Genomic DNA, 21564 nt, shown 5'->3' with positions numbered 1-21564 from the left:
AAAAAAAAAAAAAAAAAATAGCACGGAAGAGATCTCAAGTAGGTCTCTTCATATAATTACGTATGTATTTTATTTTTTTATTTAAAATATTAAGCAAATGAAAATGGCTTTAAGAACCTACTTTTTTAACTTGTCCTTTTTTAATAAGATATTTAGACATAAATATTAGATGTTGCCAGTAAGTACTTACAAAGTTTAGAAGCCTTAAATGAAACGTGTTGTATTGTAAAAGGAAACCTTTGTGTTAATTATTAATGGCACTTAAATTTGTAACAATGAGAATTCATTGACCTTTGGAATGACTTCTTGACCTCATTTGAAGGTTAAATGATTACATATATACAGGATTATAGGATTCTAGCAGTACTCTTCGTCCGTGGTATACAGCACTCAGGATTCACATAAAATGTACATATACAACTTCTAATAAATAGTTTAACACAGTTTGTTCCCTTAGAGTTTTGTAGGCTTTTAATCAGATTAAGATCAAGCCATTTGGGTATATGTACGCGCGTTTTAATACTGTTCAAAGATAATTACTATACGTACGTTACAGATGAATCAATATATACTATAAATCATCCATCAAGATACCATCGCTTGAAAAACACATTTATATTTACATTTCATAGATGATATTAAAATACATGTAATTGACTTTGTGGTAATATAATGCCATTCTTTCTTTATGCATGGAGCAGAACGAAAATGTATTTTTAGAGTTGTTAGTTTTTTATCTCTAATATAATCTTTCGGATAGACTTAAAGTTTACCAAGGCTGACCGTTTAACGCCAATAAAATCTCGAAGAATATCGTTCTTACACTTTTAAGATACGAAGTTACATTTTTAAGAATATAGTTTAAGTCTTATTAACATAGTTTTTTAAACGCCCCATGGACTACAAGAAGGACTAGAAGCAAGGCTACATTGTGTTGCAGAAATAGTTACAAAATGCTCAATTTTTTTTGTGTACTCTGCGAGTCAAATGTCAGATTAAAATGTCCAATGATGACCTTTTCATATTGGCATAGATGGTTAATATCTATACTAATATTATAAAGAGGAAAGATTTGATTTTTTGTTTGTTTGTTTGTATAAAATGAATAGGCTCCGAAACTACTGGACCGATTAAAAACAATTTCACCATTAGAAATTTGTAACTTCGCTGAGCGAATTAGGCTATATATGTATCACGGGCGAAGCCGGAGCGAATTGCTAATATATATATAGTATAAAGACAATAGTAAATAAATATTCTAAATCTCTATAATTCTATACACACTACGTACAACCTTACCTTAAATAAAAACTAAAAAATAATACTACTAATTAAACTTTATTTAAAGGTTTTGAACTTACGTTTGATGGCCTCATAAGAGAACTTCTGACTGTCATTACTGTCTTCACTTTTAGAATCATCGATTCTCGGTATCATTTCGATTTATTATGTTTATCTTTTATAAAAATACAAACTGGTGATACGTCATGATTCTGAAAATAAAAAAAAAACAGTCTATCAAGTACTTGACATACTTAGTTAAAAATTACCTAATTGACTCATATCTGAATTATTTGTTAATTAAAAGGTAAGATTTTAATAGCGAATCTTTATGCAAAGTGAGTATATTCGAAAATAAATTTAAATACCCAGAAAAAGCTCACACAAGAAAACTTGGGAGTTCTTTATCGAGAAGTGGATCAGTAAATACTTTTTAGGGGGAGAGGGGATTTACCTAAAACACCCTCCTATATATCCATGCAAATATGGAATGTATAAACAAACGGTTATATATCGTATATTCAGAATAATAATACATTCAGCTATTCTAATGACATTAGCTAACATTCATGCCCAATAATTGTGCAAATGGTCCTATTATCTCATTCTAATTTATTAATGTATGCACACTAGTTAATATATAATGATTCCTATCGTCGCTCATTAGAGTCTCATAATTGTATTTGATATTGTCTCACAATTATCTTACCGGTGACTTTTGAACTATCCGACAACAAAGAATGCACCTCACTATAAATAATATCTTGAAATAACATATGAAAATAAATAAATATCATGCAATATTCAAACCACTGCGACGTTCAAGACAAAGCCAATAATTGATAATATTAAACTGATTTAAATGATAACGCTGATAATGGAATGAAAAATAATGCGATAGATTATATTTATCAACTGTTTCTTTGTATAACACGCCGCTAGTCACAAATTTGTTAATTTGATAGTGGATATTAATTACAGGTATTAAAAGCTGCAGCTCGTGTATTATTTATGTGTTAAATACTTAGGGGATTAAAGTGTATATGCGTAGAATAGGTGTTTGTGATCAAATTAAAATCAAAATGATTAAAAATCAAGAGAAACACGGCCCTTGATTTTTGCATCAGCGCATAATTAATTAATATAATGTTTAGATAAACCATTTGAATGTCAAACAGACACCGATAGTAGTAAGTCATTATAACAAGTGATAAACAACACAATATTTACTCGTAAAGTTTAAACGAAATTCTCAACAGATCTGCCTATACAAATATTTAGACATCAAATAATACTTATCCAAGCTGTAAACTAATTAGTTTGGTTATGACTTCGCTGACTCTAATTAGAAATTATCCAATACTGATTGTTCGAGTTTTATTAATTATTATTGGTTTTCTTATCTAAGAGTTTCATAAGATCGTGTATCTTAGATTGTTATCGCAATTCATATGGAATTCCGATCATATCTCTATACTATGAGGAATATGATAATAGTCTTGTAATTCTAAATTCGGTTTATGTCTCATTAGACAATTCGAGATCGCAGTATGTAAAATAACAGTATATTTCGAAGCCTTGTGCATTTTTTTGCTAAAAGATTTTATACTTAGTGAATGTTATCATTGCGAAATATTATATTGAGTTCTTACTCTTTAGATACGCTTTACCGTAAGAACTTGAAAGTTAATAATCCGTAAACGAATTTAAATACACCACACGTTAATTATAATATGAATATTCTATTAAATAGTAATAAAATGTCTTTGATTTTGTAGTTCTGTAAAATAATATTTTTTTAATGTCTTCAAGATATAAATCAAATTAAATTCTATTTCAAATACAATATTTAATAATATTAAATAAATTTATCCAACTGTCTGTCTATCAACATGCTGTATCTCGTAAACTGTTATAGTTAAACAGTTGAAATTTTTTAATGTCATGAATTTCTGTTGCTACTATAATAACAAGTTATAAAAAAATCCGGGTTAAGCGAAGATTAGCACGGTTAAATTGAATGGGTGACGATTTTTTTCTTGTAGTTGCCCTTAAGTTGATTTTTACAATACTCTTAACGTAGCGGCCGACTCGCACTTGAAACTCGCACTTGACTTTTATATCTTCTGCTCAACTTTTGTCAAAACTAAGCACCTTGTCCAAACACCTTTAATGTATTTTTAACACCGTTAAATTTCATAAATACATACTCCTCAGTTTCTTAGAATGAAACTTTACAGTCAATTGGGCTTTTAAAGATTTCAAGTCGATTTTTTAAATAACTCGAAGTATTTATTAGCTTGAATTGATATTTGACTTTGTATGTAATATGACAGACAAAATACATCTAACACGTGTATATATTTACTACAAAAAAATGTTTAAGCCTTCAGTTAAAAAAACACTTTATATTTTATTTCAGATTTATACCTTATAACCTAACTTATAACCTATTTCATCTTTTTCAAATAAGAACTGTAAGCCGTGGCTTCACTGAAATGTTTATCTTGAACGGTAAAATGATAATTCAAATAAGTAAAGGGTCTGGAAGCTTCTCTCCTACATTACTCACATAATTCAAATTCAAAATGCGTGACTTCGAAACGTAATTTGGTTCATAAAAAACACATCATTACGTATGACTCGAAACATAACATATGCTTTTTGTTTTTTTATACAACCGTATACGGATTTTTATGAGACCGTATTGTACGTTGTTTTATTTTGTTGTAATTTTTAAAGGAGACATATAGAATTGCTTAGCAAATTTTAAGCCTCATATAAAGAAGAATAAATAAACAGAATGTTTATAAAAGTGTGCATTATCATAATTATGATCATTTTTAATATGGTCAGTGTACATTATACATATAAAATAAAATAACGAAAAACACTTAATTTCTCAAAAAAATTAATTAAAATACTCTTTCATCATGAGCCAATAAGAGTTGCCTCAGGCACAAATGGTTATATTAAAATAAAAAATATTTCTTGGAATCGTTGTTAATTCAGTTTATTTACAAAAAAGTTTTATTTAAACACCGCATTCTCCGAGGTCTGTGCCTCTGCGAATGTTCATGGGCGGTGGTGATCGTTTACCATCGGCGAACCACCAGCTCAGCTGCCCGCTATGACGTAAAAAAAATAGGAAGTGTACAATTTGTTTGGCGGCTTTATCACTTAGAAGTAATATCTAGACAGGCAACCATGGTAAAAGGTAACGAGCATACTGCTAAACTATTAGCGGGACTAGAAACAGATATTTTAAAAAGCTTGATCACATTTACAACTAAACTAAGTAGGATAATAAATGACTGATGTTAAGTACTGATGACTGTGTGATGTGTGTGTGAGACTGGTGATACCGTAATATAAAGGCTTTATTTAAATGAATGATAGCTACATGTGGTAAGCGAGTGAATGATTCATAATTATACTAATTATTGCCAGTGATTGCGGTTAAATTATACTATGCATAATTTGGCTAGAATTATATTTTATTAAATTAAGGCAAATAGTTTTCGCTAATAAAATTTCTGTTCTATTTAACTATCATATAAAATTATTTGAATAAATTCAGCTAATGAAAACTAATTAACGTTGCACATAAAATTAATAAATCAATTTTTTGATTCAGTATATGTCTCTGTACTAATTCAATCCAAATAGGTTCAGTGGTTTATGGGTATCTATATGTATAAAAATTTAGTTTTATATTTAGAACAATAAGAATATTTAGAAGTTAATGGTAGTAGGAAATGTTAAGGTTTTATAAGATCAATTAAAAATCATTTTTATTTAATCTATTGCAAAACAACAACAAAAAAATCTATAACACAATATAATATTATATAATATACAAACTGTATTAACAGATTCGCGAAATTATAGAGATAAACCTCATATCTTGGAATTCTTAATCTTTTCAGTGAGATTATGAGGAAAAATATATTTCTTAGGATTTAAGTTAATATCTTATCAGTTGAATGGTAGAAACAGATGGAACATCATCGAACAAAAGGGCTCCGACGTTTTTGAGTTATAAATCACAAATAGTGAATCATCCCCGTACACTTTTTGTTATAAAATATAGAAGATGATATTTGAATTGTAATTATTATATTATATTGATAAATATTTGTATTTTTTTCATGACGAACGGACTGAATGGATGGATGTATGTAAATAAATATAGAATAATAAATAAATATCATCATCATTTTCTCACTGCTACGACACAGGCCTCCTATGAGGGTTCAGACCTTAATCCACCACGCTGGCCAAGTGCGGGTTGGCAGATGTCACATATCGTCGAACTTTTTGATTTTAGGCTATGCCGGTTTCCTCACGATGTTTTCCTTCACCGTTTTAAGCAGTGGTAATGTTATCTACATGTGCAAATAAATTGAAAAATCAATTTATTTCCTGCACGCTCGCTCTGTCTCGAACCCTGACTTATCGATTTTGAAGTCCGAGGTTCTCGGAAAATATCAATGTCAATTTAATTGTTTTCTACAACTACGGTCTGCAATGTTCCAAAATGAGACCAAATGACAATCACATCAAACTCAAATGAATTACGTTATTCACATCACGTCAACCAATTTAAAACCCGTCGGAGTAACAAACCAAAAAGTATTTGTTGTTGAGAACGTCGGATGAAAATAAAATGGCTATTAGGAAGTGAGAAATACAGAATCAGCTATGTTTGCTTTGGCTAATATGTGTACTGCATTTCTGAAAAGATTATTGCCTCAGCTTATATACCATTGTTTATTGTCAGAAGAATATATAATTATTACTGGAACAATTAAATGATTCCTGTTCTTTTCCTCTCAATAATAATTTATTTTTAAACTTGCATTAAAAATATTACCACTGTATGTAATGTAAACTATGAAGCATTGTTATCCAAAATTGTAACAATGAGCTTTGATTAGCTTTGATAAGTTGACGCTACGAAGTTCATACCTATATCGTAGCTGTAGGCGGCATAGTCCTCTACGCTGCTACGAGGTACGGCCGCGTTGTAAGCTTGCTACGCGTGGTAAGCTACGAATCGCAATCGGAGTTGAAATTGAATGAATAGTGAATTTAATAATATGCGTATTCCAGTTATATACGTGAAAGTGTTTTTAAAAATAATTTCGCTATTGTGTCCGTGCAATTAACCTGTTTGCAAATACTTTCATAGTAGTGTTGAAAGTTCCAATGAAGTAATGTCACATCGAACATTAGTGTTAAGATGAATAAGACGTGGGACGCTGATCAAAAATTTTGGGACTATTTTAACATGGATTACGTTATGAACGCGACGGAGCCTGAGCAAGAGACGGTTCTAACGTCTGATCAGGGTTTTGTGGTGGGGATATACAGTGCTTTGTTCATGGTGGGTGCTGCTGGGAATATCGCTGTATTCATTGCTCTCGTTCGATCGAGGCGGAGGAAGTCGAGAGTGAACTTGCTTATGACCCATTTGGTCATCGCTGATCTGATCGTCACCTTCATTGTGATACCATTAGAGGTTTGTTCTACGGATAATTTTTTTTTAAATATAAAACCATGTGTACCAAACACATGGTTTTACATTTTTTCAAATGTCGTATTCAAAAACGTGGATTGTAATCTTTATTATTGAAGTTTAAAATATGATACTATTTTAATTTTTAGTTCTAAGTTGCCTTTGATAATCCTAATTATTATTTACATATTTGTAAGCGTTTGAATAATGACAAAATAAAAAAGTTCTTCAGTCACTCATTTACATGCATAAAATTAAAATCCAATAAAAAACCAGGAACAAAATATCCAAAATCTTTGGGAAATTTAGACGAAACTTACATTTAGATAAAACACAAAGTGTAAGACAGATGTTTTACCTTTTGGAACCCTAATAAAAAAACTAATTTTAAATAAAAAGATGTTGTCAAGATGTACAAAAATAGATTTCTATGTATTTCGACTATAATAAAACTCATATCTTTTATCACTCATTTAGTCGAGAAATATGATACTAATAATTTCATTGGAAATAAACAAAAAATACAAGTAGACTTTACTTTATGAACCAAGAATTTTGATTATATTATGGTATATACACGTGGTGTTATATACATCTAACATCTACCTAGACATTTAACATTAGTGTTTATTTACGTCATTAGATTTTAATGATTCTTTTTATCGGAAAGCTAGCTTTTTTATCGTGTCTCCTCTCCTTTAATATTTGATCTTATTTTGACTTTTTGAAAGCGCTTTAGTTGTTGCTGAAAATCATTATTTAAAGAACATTATGCTTAGAATACATAACAAGTGTCTATTTAAGCTGCTACTAAAAAATTTAATTAATTTTGACGTGACTCTCCTTAGAAATATTAAAATCGGAATAACAGTTCGGGAAGTACAATGTTTTACAGCCAGACAGACTTAAAATTACATTTATTACATATACGAGAACTGAACCTATATCCACAATTGTATTCTTTATATGAAATAAAAAAACAAACATAAATCTATTTATTATAATCTCCTCTTCAAAAGAGCAAAACGTAAAAAAAAACAAAATCACAAAGACCGTCGTAACCGACTTCCGGATAAAATAAATTAGTTCAACTTCTTGAAGGGTGATGACCCGTACTGTGAATAAGTTTAGCTTAAGTGAACAGACGTACCATCGTAGTTTGTGGTTTCTTAAATTAGATCAGTTACTGTTATAAAACTGACCGTTTAAGTGTGAATTACATTAATTCTATTTCATTATGGATAACATTTAGTTTGGTTTAAAGCTAATTGGTATATTAACTCCCTTTTATCTTGTCCGTGTAAATCATATTAGCACAACGTGAACGAGGATGGATATTTGCTTCTTTTTCACACAGAAACCACTTAACGAATTTTGATAATTTACGCTGCTGAAGCTAATTTACCAGAATAACATAAGATTTCGCACACGAGTACAAACCGCATATATACTGCACGGTATAGCTTGGTAACTGTTTAAATTCTTTCCGCGCATAGGTTCTAAATGGTTACGACTTGGGGACCTTTAAGAAAGAACCACCTACTCCTATCTACGTAGGCGGACAATACACCTACATTGTGCCTATCGCTGCTCGTATATGGGATACGCTGATTCCTTACCATTATTGACGCGTCTACCGTTACCTTCTCTTATATAAGAAATAATAATAATGTCTATTAAACTTGGTCCCAGAGTAATCTGTATGTTAATAGGCTCTAGGTTCTAGGAATAGAAAAACCTGTAAACATATTAAAACATATTTTTGTGTAGGTGCCTGGTAAATCTTACATGTATATTCCATAAAGACAACACAATATTTTTAAAGATAGAAATTTCATTCTTAGTAATATATTACCGGTATCTGTACCCATGATATACACAGGTTTAACAGAAGTACAGTTATTTAATAAAAATGCAAAAGACTAGATAACATATAATATTCAACCGGATTATGTGTTTTAAACTGACGTACTCGTCACAGCAAACGAAGTTATTTTAATCTCTCCGCTTAAAATATTTTACAGGTAAACATTTTTAAAACGTTTTTTTTTCATATCAAAATATAATCTAAAAAAGTATGCAATCAACTCGGCGTGCCAGATTTCAAGGTGGAGAGCATGTATCACCAGTTTGTGTATATTTCGACGTTATGTGACAGCTTTTAACATGAAGTTCGAATTTTCCGATGACCGCCTCCTTGGTACAGTGGTTAACGCGTGAGCGTAGAACCGAGGGGTCCTGGGTTCAATTCCCGGTGGGGACGCACAAAAAAAAATGTCTCGGTCTGGCAGGACACAGAAGGCTTATCACCTACTTGTCCCTAAAGAAAATCGATCAGTGAAACGGATGTACATCATCTGCCCCATACCCCACTAGGGGACACGGGACTTCACTTTTTACGAATTTTCCGAAACCACAGGTTATCTTATAGCATTTAAAGTATTTTATTCTTTACACAAAATCTTTTTCATTCGTAAAATATCCTTACAAATTATTTCTTTACTTTCAAGGGTAAAAAAGATTAAAATCGATTCAGTGGTTTAACATTTTGATTTAATGATGTTAAATGACCGAATTTGCATTTGGTTGTTGTTGTTATTTCAAGTTACTGCTTATAGCCTTGAAAGTACACAACAAATGCTTAATTACAAAAGATTTTTAATTGTGCGAAGAAAAGAAAATATTCTCTAAACAACTTAAAACCAACTTCACAGCAGAAGAGCTTGAAATGAATTTTTAAATCTGAAGAGTTCATTATTTTTTGCATAAAGCGCACTAACTTTATTGTTTCAATAAAACTTTATTATTATAAAAATTAAAATAAAACCTATTGCAGTGGAATATCAGAATGGTTTGAATAAATTAATATTATTAGGGTATTATTAGTTCGACCCGGCTTCACACGTGGTATATACTTACTATGGGTGTATTATTCGTTCCCCTGAGTGCTATATCGTAGTCATGGGCCACAATCAAATCAATGGAGAAGGAATTTTCGACATCAGACCAGTATTTTCTGAGGTTACATCCTATAACACAAGTTCACTAACTTTACTTCTATTATAATATTACTAGCTTTTCGCCCGCGGCTTCGCTTGCGTGGTCAAAGTAAATGAACAGTTGCCATGTCACAACTACATCCATCGAAATTTATAAATTTCGGAGTTATTCAAATGCGCATTGTTATGTATCCTCTATGGAAATTAAATAACTAATATTACTTGTATAAGAATAGAAATACTCGTATATCTACAATATATACAGTAATATATATCGTCTATACTATAAACACGCGATAGCTTGAAGATGAATGTAGTTTCTCTATTATGTAAATTTCGATTTAATGTAGTGAGATGGAGGCTTAAGGCATGTGTCCCAAAAACAATTCTATAACATTTAGCATAAAGGCTATTTTTATATGGGTATATTTTTGAGCGGGATGAAGGTATTGGTGAGTTTTAATGATGATACTGTGACATTATTTGATTATATATGTCGGATTTCAATTGTGTTTTGGTATTCTGTTGAATGAATAGATTAAGATACAGATATCGTAGTGCCATTTGCAAGCTTGTCAAAGCTCGTTTAGCTGTCAAATCCTATAAAATATCTAATCACTTAGAAGCGTGGCGCATTCGTACGGAGTGTGCGTTGGTGTTCAAACGTTGATTATTCAATGTTCAGCCCAACTACCCTCACTTTATTAATAGTCTCGTGACGGGTTGTGATCTGTTATTATGTAACTACATCAATTAGGCAGTGTGTGAATCTAATATTCAACGCAGCCCCTTTGATTTCTAATATGTATAATGGGTTGCCATCCAGAGAGGCATTTATAACCTGACACTTAAATAAACGAGAACACAGCGAAATTAATGATGTATCTTTACTGCGTGCTCCGGACAAGTACGGGTTGCAAGTTTCTTTCCAAGTTTTTTTTTGGATTGATACTTTTAATCCCAAAAAACGAATTCTGAACGTATGTACATATAATACGTAAGTCAATAAAATAGTTTGATTGTGAATTTTTTGAGCTGATCAAGTAGATATTAACAGGGAAATAATCGATTAGAGATTTTATGCTTTCTTTTGTATATGTAATTAAAATCACGTACGCAATTAATCCATTAAATTACACTTCGAAATATATGTTATTCATTTTCAATATTATTGATTTTCTGGCTTCTACAAATTGAGAGCCCATTCTATAATATCATTAGGAGATATAAAGTTTATACAAATAACCTAGTCATTGATACTAAAGGTTACTATTCTATTGACATCATTATAATATCATAAATATTCTGAAGAAAAGATGTGTTTACTACTTGTATCAATTGTTTAAAAAAACTCTGAAAGATCATACACCTTAAGTACTTAAAAGTAAACTGATATTAAATATTTTATAATATTTTAATTTGTATAAAATTGTTTGAAGTTAATAGATGAAATTTTGATGTAATATTATGATGATAAATATTGCATGAGATTGGTCTTTATAGAAGTTCTGAATAGTGACTATGACTTTAATTTTATTTACTATATTAACATTCACTAGCTGTGACCCGCGGTTGAAACCGCGTAAGTCCGTATCCCGTAGAAATATCGGTATAAAAAGTGCCTATGTGTTATTTCATTTGTCCAGCTATCTACGAAGCAAAATAGTATTATTATTCACCAATAGATGTCAGGAAAAAAAAAACACGAATAAAACACGAATGTGACATTTTCTAAAAAAAATTCCTAGCTAGATCGATTTATCGCCCCCGAAACCCCCTATATACTAAATTTCATGAAAATCGTTGGAGCCGATTCCGAGATTCCAATTATATATATTATATATATATATATATATATACAAGAATTGCTTGTTTAAAGGTATAAGATTAATTGACACTGGACATTTTTAATTTTTATGTAATGCTGATTTTTCTTTCAATCACTTAAAATTATATATAGTCTCTATATTTAAATATATTACGGTTAACGTTACTTATATTAATGGTAATACACTTGTAAATATATAGAGGAAAATAATTGGTACTTTGACGTTTATCTAAATAATATTTCACCAAATTAATATTTCCTCTACCGCTTACTAAGATCATTAGTAATTCAGTCTGTGCCCCTTCCAGTTATTTATGCATATTCTTAGGGCTTTGATGTCTGCCTTTCTAAAAATATGAGGAACATTTTGTTTCGTAAAAAGAAGTTAGGTTAGTTATTAGGTAGGAGAACTATTAATTTGTGAAATTGATGGAATTTTCTAAGATAAGCTTTAAACAAACAAATTTTTTAAACAATATTTATTTTTAATGTTAATTACGAGCATGGAAGCGCTGTTTGTACTTTGATTCATGTTTTTTTTTTAAATATCAGTCTTTGAATCCTTTTAACGATGTTTTTTTACAGAAATATCAAATCTGTACAGAGGAACTTTAAAGTAGAAAGAATGCAGTCAGAAAGACATCCATTTACTCTCATCCTCCACTTTATAATATAATACAAGGGAGCTGGCATTGAGTCTTTGAAATTGAATTGCTTTATTACTACGATTTAAAATTACATAGACGAGATGAATTTTTTCCCATTTGTACAAATCAAATTGAGATCTTTTTTTGTTATATATTCATTATGTTTTATGATGTAGTTCTATTATGTCGCCACTATTTCAGATATATTTGTTATGAGACAAAATTTTTAGACTAAAAATATATTATTCACATAAAATTTATGCGAACCTTATATTGCTTCAGTGATGATTGGTTTAAATGTATACAAAATGTATCTAACTATGTAGTGAGTTAAAAGGCTTATTTTCCAATCCGACAATTCTGTAAAGATCTGTCTTATCTACAAGAAAAAATTGATATAAACTTACTTGTAGTCTAAAATGTCACCCAAATCGTGATACTTTCTATTAATGAATTGACATTTCGATCCAATATATTTTATATGCCTTTGTATGAAACATAAACATTTATATCCATATAGATATTTTTTCGCTATAATCTGCGTCACTGCAGTAAAGCTTTAGAAAGCATTTCTTTGCAAGTTTATTAAATATGAACGACAATTTTTAACCCAGAAACAAATAGTATAGAGTGCTTTTATATCATTTTATTATTCCGAGCCTTATTTTTTAATCATTTGCACGTGTAACATTTAAATAATATTGTGAAGTTTTGAATAAAACACGTCAATTATGTGTACAGACGTACGTAGGATTTATAGAATATATAGAGATAATTCTATCAAGGAAATGTCAATTTTGAAAACGTATTTTTACTATTATTTAATTCTTAACAATAGGGAAGCGCTTGCTTGCTGGTGAACGTAGATTACTCTTAGGTACGCTTGATGACCCCCAGATTGTACGTGTCGTAAGCACAGATTCAGGACGCATGTCCCAGTCCCTTGAGGTTCGAATAAAGAATGTGGAAAAAAGAAAAGTTACAAATGTAATGTTGTAGTTACTGAGGTGATTCTAACAAAATATTTGGAGTATTAATTATGTAATATCTCCTTATTTAACATTTGTTTGTCATTAGGCATATTATTGAATTACAGTTTAAGAGGCGTGCAAAAATGAAAAAAATATACAAAAAGTAAATGAAATTGAGCTCATTTATTGTAATATATATTTTACATTATAGAATATTTCAATAAATTTTAAAATTTAGACGAGAAAAGTTCCTGGAATGTTTTTTGTAATTCTCATAAAAACTAAATATTTATTCTAACGTTTAGTCAATGAGCTAGCAACGCTTTTGTGCCTGTCAATAACTTATAAGAGGTTGAGAGTATTCCAGTCCCACGCTTTATCTTATAATAGGATTCATTTTTCCAGCTGACATTATCGCTGGTATTGTTGTGTTATATTTTCTCGCTGATGGATATCAAAATAGTAGGTAAAAAAAATTACAACAGAATTTAACGCTTATGAATCAATTCATTGAGCTCATTTATTATATTATATATCTTACATTATAGAATATTTCAATAAATTTCAACATTTAAACGAGGAAAGTTCCTAGAACGTTTTTTGTAATTCTAAAGAAGGCTCCGGCAGAAGCATTTGTATCTTGCTTCTGCCGGGAATTAAGGTACAACATGTATGTACTTTAGCTCAATTTAAAATGCTATTTTAACGACATTTTATACAAACTCATCATGTAATGTAAGCAAAATAAGGAAAGAAACATTAGTACCAACTTATAACAATATCAGAAAATATTTCATCTTTAATGTACTGATAAAATTGAATTTACAAGTTATAGACCGATATATTAGAAACCAATTTTCCCATCCAGCCCTCGAAATTAAACCACAATTTGTTTATACTAAAATGGATTCACTATCTTGTAAGACTTCAATATAATCAGTCCTTAACAGTTGGACAGCTTATAATGAAAAGTTGTTATTATTTTTCAATCAGTTTTCTAACCCTCGGCTCGCTTGGTTGTTACAATAATTGTATTGTCGTTCTATTGTCTTGGTTGAGTAGGATTTCATAAATGAGATATTATGAAAATTACTCCTTCTCCGTATGTATCATAAATAAATACTGGAATTTATATTAAATGCGGACACTTAAAATATTTTCGGAGGATTGCTAAAATACAGGTGAAAGAGTCTCAAGTATTTATGAAATGCTTTAGTGAGAGCGATTTATGACGCAAAGATTTCAGATAAAACGAAAAAAAAAGGAAAGAGAACAGGTTATATTGTTATTTATGTAAAAGTGATATAAAGGAGTTATGGACAGTGTCTGTTTGAAATTGGATCATGAAAACAAACTTTATTCTTGAAATGAATTCCTGGTTAATATTTCAACATAACAATAGCTTTTTATAAATAGCGTGATGTATGAATAGTAATTTAATACGAAACCATAGATAGAGAACTTATATACCGGTAACCGAAATTTCCAACAGCAATTTTTCGCAAACAATATAAAGAAAACGAGGTTATTTCGAACGGTGATGTTATGTGATATATATATACATGAAATTGGTGTTGTGTATGTAAAGCGTTTATATGATTTATAGAAATATTTTAAAGCTACTATAAATATGCCTATGTACAAAAGGTAGATTGGTTTCTTGATTTCTTCGATTGTTAAGAAAATTCTTAATAAAATAGCAATATCTACTCGTTTTCACAAAGCCGACTTCACTAGAAGAGTTGATAATTTAAACTACAGATTTTTTTTTCAGATTTGTTTTTCGTCCTATTAACAATTGCCAGTGCGTTGCGTGCCTTAAGACTGTGTAAATTTTTACGGGATTTCACAACAAAATGTATGATTGTATGTGGTAGTCGAGCACGCTTCGGCACGAATTGGGCTAGCTCGCACCGGGGAAGTACCACACCCCCACAGAAGACCAGCGTGAAATAGCATTCTGCTGTGTTTCGTTCGGTGAGTGGGGGAGCCGGAGGCCCATATCCTTTTCCTTACCCTTCCCAGTCCTTTCCTTTATTCCTCTCGCCAATCCTTCCTTAATCCCTTCCCAAAAGTCGGCAATCCATTTGTAGAGGCGTAAGGTTTGTAATGGACCTTATGCCTCTATAAATCATCAAATACCGTTCATCAAAGTGCCTACACCTCGGGGGGCTCCGTATCACACTAATATTATAAATATGAAAGTTTCTTAGTTTGGATGTTTGTCCGCCAATCATGAAACTACTGAACGGATTTTGATGAAATTTCGTATACAGACAAGGTATGAAATTACCTGAGTGATAGGATTTTTTTCGCTATTAAATGCTTCCTTGGGATAAAACCGGAATCATGATATCCTTGCGGAGCCGGGACGAGCGTCTAGTAATTTATAAGGCTAATACGCCTCTGAATGTTGAACTTGAACTAGCCTTCTCAATGTAACTCAACTAAGAGCAAAGTAATTAACAGTCTGTGTGATTCATATACCTTCACACATACACATACACTTCTGTTATTTACAGAGTTAGAATTAGTATAGAAGGATATTCTGTTCTCTTTTTGCTAATGTACTGTAGCGTGTATGTATTCGATGTGTATTCGTTTTAATACAATTAACAATATGTTCAGTAACCATAAAATTCAATTTATTATGAATGTATAATTAATTAATTCATTATAAATAGGCAATATAGAATATTTTATAAAGTATGACATTCATTATAATGGCAAATGTTTTTTGGCCTCTTCGTGCGGTTATTTTAGATTAATAAGTTCTAAAATTAAAGAGACACTTGTTACTATGTTTTAAAAATAGTCTGTATCTGAGGTCTAGTAATAGAGAAAAGTGAAAAATCTCTCCTTAATGATGAAACTTTAAATTTAAAAAATATAGGGCTAATAATTTGAAAACATAAGGTTATATTCATAATGGCAAACAAAAACAAAATCGAATTTATATTCGCGTTTATCATATTGGCTAAATTAAAACGGTTATATGAAATGTTCAACATTTAATAGAAACCTTTAACGTTTCAATTCCTGAATTTGAAGAATCGTAGGTTTGAAATTATGAGTTTAATTATCAACAGTGTTCGTTGTTAATCTACATTCAATAATTAATTCAGCGAAAAATCGACCATGCGGTTTATTTATTTATTTATAATACTTTATTGTACAAAACAGAGAGAAAAGTTTATACAAAATATAATATGGCACAATGATATTTTGTACAAAAGGCGGCCTTATTGCTAGACAGCAATCTCTGCCAGGCAACCTAGTAGGAAAGGAAATGCAAGAGGTTTTAGGGTTAGTGCAAAAAACTAAAAAATAGATCATAATATGAGAAAAAAAAATATTTGCGGTTTGTATGTAGGCGGTATGATTTATTGGAATTGTATTAATATTCTATTTAATTGCAAGATAAATTATGATTAATAAGATACCAATAATCCAATACGGATGTTTAGCAATCTGTTTTAATAATAATTTTTACCTATTTCCAGGCAAAACGTAATTATCATAATACTGAATTTTTATTGCCTTTTGGTTCTTGTATATATATATACTGGATATATAATATATATCCAGTATGTGATGTTCAGTATATATTGTTACTTAATATTTTTCTATTTTGTTTAGTAATTATTACATTAATAAAGCAAAAAGGGACTACTAGTACAGTGCTCCCAATAAATAAAACACGTTTAACAACACTGCAACGTTACATACTTTATGTAATAATTACATTAATAATAATGTTCTTTTAATGTACTTAAAATCTCTCACCTGTGTTGCATTGCACTATGAAATATACATTTAAAAAAAGCTGAAGATAAAATTATGCCTAGCTATCTTCAGATATTTTATAAATATTTCTACAATTTTACGTCAAAGTTTTGCATTTACAAGTCCTTTACCACTTTATAAGTTATGGAAGAATGTTAATACTTTTATCATCTAGATATATCAAAACCTCATTAACGTGTTCATTGAATACGTGTTGATCCGAAAAATTCCTTACATTGAATGGTTAGATAGCTAATAGAATGTTGTGGATTATTTATTAGTTCTCTAAAAAATGACAGGTTGTAGATATATAGGGTATATAGTGAAGTCCCGTGTCCGTGTAGCGGGGTATGGGGCAGATGATGTACATCTGTTTCACTGATCGATTTTGATTAGGGACAAGTAGGTGATCAGCCTTCTGTGTCCTGCCAGACCGAGACATTTTTTTTCTGCGTCCCCACCAGGAATTGAACCCAGGACCCCTCGGTTCTACGCGCACGTGTTAACCTCTGTACGAAGGAGGCGGTCAGATATATAGGGTATGATATGCTATTTTCTGCTTTTTTGTGAAGAAGTAAGACACGAGCTTGTGAATTGAGATTAATCTATAGTAATATTGAGACTAACCTATACTAATATTATAAAGCTGAAGATTTTGTTTGTTTGAACGCACTATTCTTAGGAACTACTGGTCCGATTTGAAAAATTATTTCAAAGTTAGATAGCCTATTTAGTGACGAAGGTTATAGGCTATATATTTACCACGGGCGAAGTCGGGGTGGACCGCTAGTCTGCTAGTATAAAACTGAAGAGTTTTTTGTGTCTTTTAACGCACTAATCTCAAGAACTCCTGGTCTGATTTGAAAATTCTTTCAGTGTTAGATAGCCCATTTATTGAGGAAGGCTATAGGCTATATATATAGTACCACGGGCGAAACAGTGCCGGACCGCTAGTATTTTGTAAATCTGCATGTTACACGAATATAAGTTAGAATTTAACTTTTACATAGTTAATCCAGTGTTCAGTTCAATGCCTACTTACAAGATAACTACGGTTTTAATTGAATTGCCTTATTACTTTAGGAAGTTTTGTCAAATTAAAATAATAGAAATAAAATTTTACCTTTGTCAAAGTGCGGACACACTATGAGAACGAGCGAATCAGCTCTCTTCGTAAGATCAGCATAATTCCTGCTACGTGTCCGGAACGTAGGCGGCAACCAGTTACCAGAACTATGTTATGTAAAAAGTCTACCTTTGTATAGTCTTTAAAAAGATTGAAAAAATTTATTTTGAATTTTGTTTGGACTTCCTAACAATTTGGATAAAACATGGAAGAAGATATAGTAAATTTTGTGTGGCCGTAAAGACATGTAACATCTTAGTCTCCCTGTGACAATATTTGTAAAGTGTTCGAAAAGTCGGGATAAACAAACATAACGCATCGCGTTTAAAGCTCCTTAAATGTCTTGTATTTTTAAATGATTGTACATTTTACTCGTGTAGCATTAAACACAATCTATTTTAAGGCTTCTTAAATAATAAATATTTATATATTTTTAATTCTGAAATTTTCACAATGTTGCCAGCTTTTAGACGAATAGGACGCACGTGATCCTTTTTCATTCATTTTATTAATAGCCAGTAGTATTTCATCAAGTGTCACAAACAAAGTCTCTGTTTCTAGTATTAAGTTATTATGAGCATTTGAGCAAGACTGCTTTTAATGCTTCATGAATACTCATCGCTGAATTTTACTATAATGAAATGTAAAGTTTTTGCGTCGGGTCTATGTCAAATGGAGAAAACGAATTCATTCTTGTCAGCGTTTATGACGAAAATACATTGTTAAATTTATTAAGTGTATCGTTTTTTAAGGTTTAATTATCTGAAGAAAATATTTGGAGGTTAAGATAAGGACGTTTTATGTAGAAACAAGGAAATTACTATCTTGACTATCCGTTTATAAGTTTTAAAAATATAATATCGAATATGTAAGTAAAATGAATGTGATTTGGCCTATGAGGGTGTAGGTGTATATTCCACGCTGGGCGAGTGCGAGTTGACATATGTCACATGTCATCGAACTTTTGAATGTTCAACAAATCGGATTCCTGTGTGTCTTGCTTCACCGTTCAAAGCAGTGGTGATGTATATAATGTGAATGGAAAATAACAATTATTTTTTATACGCTCGTCCCGTCTCGAGCTCCCAACATTTCAGTTTAATTCTGGGCAACAATTGTTGAAAATCTACGAAATGAATTCAGTACATTTTTATGGCTCCTTTGCGTATATAAAGGAGAGATATTTTTAGTTGGTGAATGGTGTCGTCATAATATCAATACTATATAAGTATACTTAACCAACTTCGCCTCTGGAATGGTAGTGTTTTTCAAATATCTGTATATACCAGCAGCCAATATGACTAATAAAATATTTTTATAGATAATATAAAGTTTTGTCTTATTTAGGCTGGCAGAAAATAAAAAAAAAAACACATTTGAAATTGGATTCTGTCATTCTTTTATTTATTGCGTTTTCATATTTTCGCGCCATTCAGTGTTAAATATTTTTGTGATATTAATCCGTTGGATTATGATTAATGGTCAGTATTATAGAGAATGACATTGACCGCCCTAATCGTATAAGTGATTAACATTTTTCGCAATAGAATAAAACACTCCTCGTAACAAGATTTCTGATACAACTAATTTTATGGTACTCTTTTTCAGATCGGTTGGAGAACAACCAACGCCTGGCTAGCCGGCAACTGGGCGTGCAAGTTTTTCCTAGTATTGAGAGCGTTCGGCCTGTATTTGTCTTCAAATGTATTGGTCTGCATATCATTAGACAGGTAAGATGTTTGTAAATGAACCTTAACATAGATAAAAATAAAATCCTATTTACTTTGGTCACGGCATCACGCGAACGGTTGGAAGGCAACGCTTATTCTATCTTTTGTTGTACAGTTAGAAGGGAAATAGGAAAAGTATAGTATAGCTATTAAACGCTAATGGTACTAGAATGCACGAAGCTTTATTTTGTAGCTTCTTTAATTTGATTTTCAGTGAATCTGAAGATGTTATATATAAATATAAATCTAGCAAAAATCGATAACAGAGCTTTTTTATTATTTGCTGCATTTGATTTTTTGAATCAGTAGCTAAAATACGTATCAAAATTATTTAAGATTTTTAAACTGTGTACCTAACTATAACGGTTAATGAGACAGATTTAGAATAGCGACAGGCGAGTGCACAGACAAACAGACAGCGTAGTTTTAGTACTAGGGTCCGAATTTATCACTTGGGTCCGGAACCCTATATATAGGTATTAGTCTTTTAATTACATCATTCACAATAAGACTGAATATGTAAGGCAAGAACTTTCTAGAAAATGTTGTTCCTATAGGAGAAATTAAATAACACGGTTTTCTTATAATGATTTTCCATGTACTAAATCCAGCTACCATTGTTTCACGTGTCTCGGCCACGTGTGCTCAGGTTATTACTATTATGTGTCTGACCATGCATTAAGAGTTTCTACAGTTAGTCGTTAACAAAGCAACGTCTGTTATGTAGCAGAATCAATATGGCAGCTTATTGTTCGTACTTATTGCTCGCTTTCCACGAATCAACTTCGAGATATTGATATAAATTTAGTATTAATAAATAGATGAATAACACGTGAATTATACTTAATACAGATTTAGCCGTGTTTTCTTGTTAGATAAGCGTAATCTGAAATTACTTTTTTTCAATTATCAGAGACTTCCTAATAACCAGTTTTAAGTTTGAAATATCTATGAAAACCAATAATTAATCCAAAAAATTCTCCGCATGCCGTTTAGTCATATAAACATAGTAAACAGTGTTTGAAATAAACATAGAATGCGACATTGACTTGAATACACAAGATATAATTTATTTACAAATAAACAATACAGACAATCGATAAAATATTAAAATCACATTGCATTCCAGAATATTCCCAACCTTATAAACTTGATAAATCTTTCCAATTGTTATTTAAATCGGCCATGAGTAATAATTCCTTTGTTTTTCTTTGCATACAGGAAACAAACAATCCTCTTTGTTTGTACAACATTTTATCGATTTAACAAAAAGCGTTTTCGTCGAGCTTTTACAATCTCTTAATTACATTTATTTCGTCGATCGGTGAACAATGGAGAAGTGGAATAAGACTATATAAACTGTAGCATAGAATAAGTAAAATAGCATAGAATAGCTACTAGACCTGACAAACTTTGCTAGGATATCTATAGGATAATTAGAAGTGAAATAAAACAGTTTCCAACCTGTTCAAAAACTTTCCCGCCCATGAACATTTGCAGAGGTAGGGCCGCTGTAAATGTGTTGGCTCACTTTTAAGGTGTAAAGGATGAAAAAAGGATTGAATATGGGAATAATGGAAAGATGGGAATACTGGGAAGTGTGGTTTCCCCCACTCACAGAACGAAACGTTTTTCCGTTACTACTTTTACACGTCGATATTCTGTGTGTGTGTGT

At 30.9% G+C, this 21564-nt stretch overlaps 2 protein-coding genes across 2 annotated transcripts in view; one reads left to right on the top strand and one right to left on the bottom strand.

Annotated features, from left to right (window-relative positions):
• LOC119839797 (probable maltase-glucoamylase 2) overlaps positions 1-1437 on the bottom strand; it is a 7951-nt gene extending 6514 nt beyond the window's left edge. The window contains exon 1 of the mRNA XM_038366238.1: positions 1362-1437. Coding sequence (XP_038222166.1) covers positions 1362-1437 — 76 coding nt within the window. The remainder of the gene's footprint in view (positions 1-1361) is intronic.
• Positions 1438-6526: 5089 nt separating this feature from the next.
• The window catches only part of LOC119839796 (gonadotropin-releasing hormone II receptor-like), a 45890-nt gene continuing 30852 nt past the window's right edge, over positions 6527-21564 (top strand). Inside the window, exons 1-2 of the mRNA XM_038366237.1 lie at positions 6527-6805; positions 19768-19889. Coding sequence (XP_038222165.1) covers positions 6527-6805; positions 19768-19889 — 401 coding nt within the window. The remainder of the gene's footprint in view (positions 6806-19767; positions 19890-21564) is intronic.

The sequence above is a fragment of the Zerene cesonia genome, chromosome 4 (genome assembly GCF_012273895.1).
Source record: "Zerene cesonia ecotype Mississippi chromosome 4, Zerene_cesonia_1.1, whole genome shotgun sequence".
Lineage (NCBI taxonomy): Eukaryota > Metazoa > Arthropoda > Insecta > Lepidoptera > Pieridae > Zerene > Zerene cesonia.
The sequence above is the reverse complement of the archived record's forward strand: the minus strand, read 5'-3'. Positions and strand labels throughout refer to the sequence as shown.